Source organism: Poecilia latipinna, unplaced genomic scaffold, assembly GCF_001443285.1.
Source record: "Poecilia latipinna isolate Pla-1442-1.1 unplaced genomic scaffold, P_latipinna-1.0 Scaffold5774, whole genome shotgun sequence".
Lineage (NCBI taxonomy): Eukaryota > Metazoa > Chordata > Actinopteri > Cyprinodontiformes > Poeciliidae > Poecilia > Poecilia latipinna.
The window spans coordinates 4,957-8,566 of record NW_015118390.1 but is presented as its reverse complement, the minus strand read 5'-3'; the positions used below and the strand labels follow the sequence as shown (position 1 = coordinate 8,566).

General features: G+C 40.9%; 1 protein-coding gene across 1 annotated transcript; it reads left to right on the top strand.

The window, feature by feature from the left end:
* The first annotated feature begins 12 nt into the window (after nucleotides 1-12).
* LOC106943726 (serine palmitoyltransferase 3-like) lies at nucleotides 13-2,770 on the top strand. The gene is made up of 3 exons (XM_015027034.1): nucleotides 13-1,579; nucleotides 1,923-2,052; nucleotides 2,137-2,770. The coding sequence occupies exons 1-3, from the start codon at nucleotides 1,506-1,508 to the stop codon at nucleotides 2,248-2,250; spliced, it is 318 nt and encodes a 105-aa protein (XP_014882520.1). The 5' UTR covers nucleotides 13-1,505; the 3' UTR covers nucleotides 2,251-2,770.
* Nucleotides 2,771-3,610: the final 840 nt, after the last annotated feature.

The window sequence follows — 3,610 nt, the reverse complement described above, 5'->3', positions numbered from 1 at the left end:
GCATATGTGACTCTGTGGGTGGGAAATGCCCGCCCGTGCCGCCGGGCCTGGTCCAACATACAATGAAACACCTCCAGTAGTTCTTCCTACTCCTTCTTCTTCATCTTTCCTTTTCCTGTTAGGTTTCGCTTCAGTCATATGTTCTCATATGATTTCTGTGTCTTGCAGCAGGCTTTTGACCTCCCCGGCCTCTATCTTACCAGAGAGGAGCAATTTACAAAATGGGGCCCGTGCTTTTTGGCAGATGTCCGAACGCTATGTTTTCTCTCTCTCTCTCTCCTCTCCACCCCTCTCTCTTTCTCTCTTGTTTTGCTGAGATAAGGGGATTTAAAGTGCTCTCTTACATCTCTTTGAAAGAACTGCCAATCTGTTCCCAGGTAATCAGAGGGAAACAGAGCTGGGATCCAAGGCCGGCTCATGCCAAGCCCCGCTGCAGCCACGGAGCAGCAGGCTCCCCAGCGATTCACATTGTTCAGGAACACAGGGAGGGGGTCAGCAGAGCAGACCGCCTCTGCTGCCTTTGATGTGATTTCTAATATAGTCATCTTGAAATCCTGTGCATGTGATACTTACGCATTGTTTAGATTCAGTCTCAGTCATGGCTAAGCTCCACTGGCAGTCAATAATTTTGTGCGAAATCCATCATAACTAATTTGTGAGCCCTCATTCTGGCAACAAGCGTGTGTGTAAACCCTGCTGTCAGGCAGACAAAACTGAACCATCTGCTGCTGCTGCTGCTGCTGCAGCCCAGTTGTGATCATGGACAAATTTATGGGGAAGGGTAGAGGGTTCACAAACAGTCTAAAACAGTGTGGAACTCAATTTCAGTGTTTTCCAGGTCTGGATAAATGTGGAAAAAAATAATAATAATAATAAGTGCTGAAAAAATATTCATATTTTCAGACTTTCTTCCCAATCCTACCATCTAACTGTATCGTTCCTTACACCTTTCTCTTCCTTTTCTCTGATACTTCATCGTGTCGTCACCCCCTCCAGCCCTCAAGTTCCTCCCTCTTCCTTGTCTTATTCCTTGTGCCACTTTCTTGTTTTTTACTTGGGTCATTCCTTTCTTTCATTTCTTTTTTATGTACTTCATTTATATCATTTTTACCATCAGTCCTCAGTCCTATCCTTCCTTACTGTCCTTTGTTGCAAGCTTCCTTCATTCATCTCTTGTTTCCTTCTGTCCTCGTGTCCCACTCCCTCCGTGTTTGTTGCTTCTTTGTGTCCAACCTGATTTTCGTGTTTGTTTGTTTCTTCCTTCCTTGTGTTAATCCTTGGAGCTGCAGGACTTTGGGGCAGATGCCACTGCAAGGAAGACACACTTAACGCTGTTCCCCACTCGGGAAATTGGAAGTATTCAGGGAAAAAAAAAAAAAAAAAAAATCAATGAGTTGTTGCATTACTCATGTACATCTGGTGATGTCCTTGTTTTAATTGGAGGCATCAGACGGATCCGCCAGTTGGCAGAAAACACCCGATACTTCAGGGCCAAGCTGAAGGATATGGGCTTCATCATCTATGGCGATGATGACTCCCCTGTGGTTCCAGTGCTGCTCTACATGCCAGGCAAAGTGGTGTAAGTACACCTGAACTCTCACCTACACACCTAACATAATCTGGTTATTCACAGAGTTCAACATTTAATCTAAAGCAAAGGTTAAACGTGAAAACTGTCTGCTGCTTCAATAATTACTTAACACCTTTTGATGTGCAGACAGTTCTTTGTGGTCTTCATAGTAAGTACATTTCAGCAACGACTTGTGATTCATTGTGCAGCTCTAGCGTGTCGTGAATGTGAAACTGCTCTTTGCACATGCATTTTTTCTATGTGATGCATCTCTACATACCAGTATATTATGAAACTGGTATTATTGATATTAATACCTAAACGGTTACCACTTTTTTTTATTGCTACCTAGGGCCTTTGCTCGTGAAATGTTGAAGAGGAAAATAGGAGTTGTAGTGGTTGGATTTCCCGCCACCCCGATCACAGAGGCCCGAGCTCGTTTCTGTTTGTCCGCTTCGCACACCAGAGAGATGCTGGACAAGGTAAACACACAGAGAAATCCGCCGACAGCGCCTCAAACTGTGAATAAAGGTTCAGTAAATGTTCTAAAACCGTGTTTTCTTCAGGTGCTGCAACAGATGAACGAAGTAGGAGACCTTCTGTGTCTGAAGTTTTCACGGAGGAAACGCTCCGCTTTTCCTGACGCCTGCAAAGGGGAAAACACCGAGGCGGACAGCTGATGTGACGCATCGCACCTTGACTTCACAGCGTCGAAACTAAGTGTCTCTCCCGCTGCAAGACTCTTTAACACGTATTTTAGGGCTGCACCCATAATCTATGCACAGAAGAGGGGACAAATGTTTGGCAGCTGCTTTTTTTTAGATGTTGTTTCAAGCTGCTGATTCAACAGAAGAGCTGTTTTTGCTCCTTTGAATTTAAATGTATTTGTTAACATGTCTATTTTTTTATTTTTTTTAGCTCTTGCAGAAAATCACTGCAGAAGCACAACATGGACTAGTTTAGCTTAAAGGAATGTGGAAAATATTCTGTGTCAGCATTTGTCCACATAAAAACCTCTCAGATCAGTAAAGAATTAGGAAAGTTTTAAGACATATTTACACAACTGTGTCAATTTATCTTTAAATTAACTTTTTCTCTTAATGTATTTTTATTAAATGTATTGTGTTCCTTATAAATTATTGTCAATTTTAAAAATGGTGTCACTGATGATTATTCAAGAATAAACTATTTTACTTAGTATTTATTTTGTATTATTTTAAGCAACACAATACTTTTTTAAAAGGGATCAGAGCTGATGCTAGTATATTCATTATTATCCATGTCTTCAACAGTGAGATATCCAAAAAGCATGAAAAAAAGAAAAAAAGCAAGTAAGCTTACCTTATCCCTAAAAGTACTTTTTGGCATTTTTGTCACTTTTTGTGACAAAATTGTAATTTTAAAATCTTAACAGATGTTGCAGTTTCTGCACCAGTTCTGACCAGTATTATTTCTCTGGCGTACCTGTTTGTTTTGAGCAGTCCCTTCTAACACCAGAACACTTTTCATAAGCAAACTGCAACGACCGAATAACATAATAGTAGTGGATGGAAGCAGCTGAAAGTCTGCTTTCCACAGAGCTGTCCATGTTTTTATTCATGAGCTTTTGCTTCATGGCAGGTTTGAAGCTGTAAAAACATTATTTTTGGACACGTCTCATCATTTAAAGTTTGTCTACGGTTAGTTTTCTCACAACAGTACGTCTTCTGGCTGTAAAAAGTAACTTCAGGGCTACACATGTAGTGGATTCAGGGAAGTTAAGAAACTTCAGCAGCTGCAGTCAAATGCCCCCCTCATTCCTTCTGGCTCACTTCCCTTTAGAAACTAAGATAAAACATGTTGCTGCTGCTGTTAATTTTCACTGGTACACATGAAAAAAAGAACATCTGAAGAGAATGTCTATTAACTGACATTAATATTGCAGCTTCAGACAACATGCCATTTTCCAAAGTGTATTTCTGATTTAGATGGGCATAACTTCAAATGCTCTGTTTATGTCGGAACCAGGTGTTAATTGCAATTTACTTCCAGAGTTTGAAG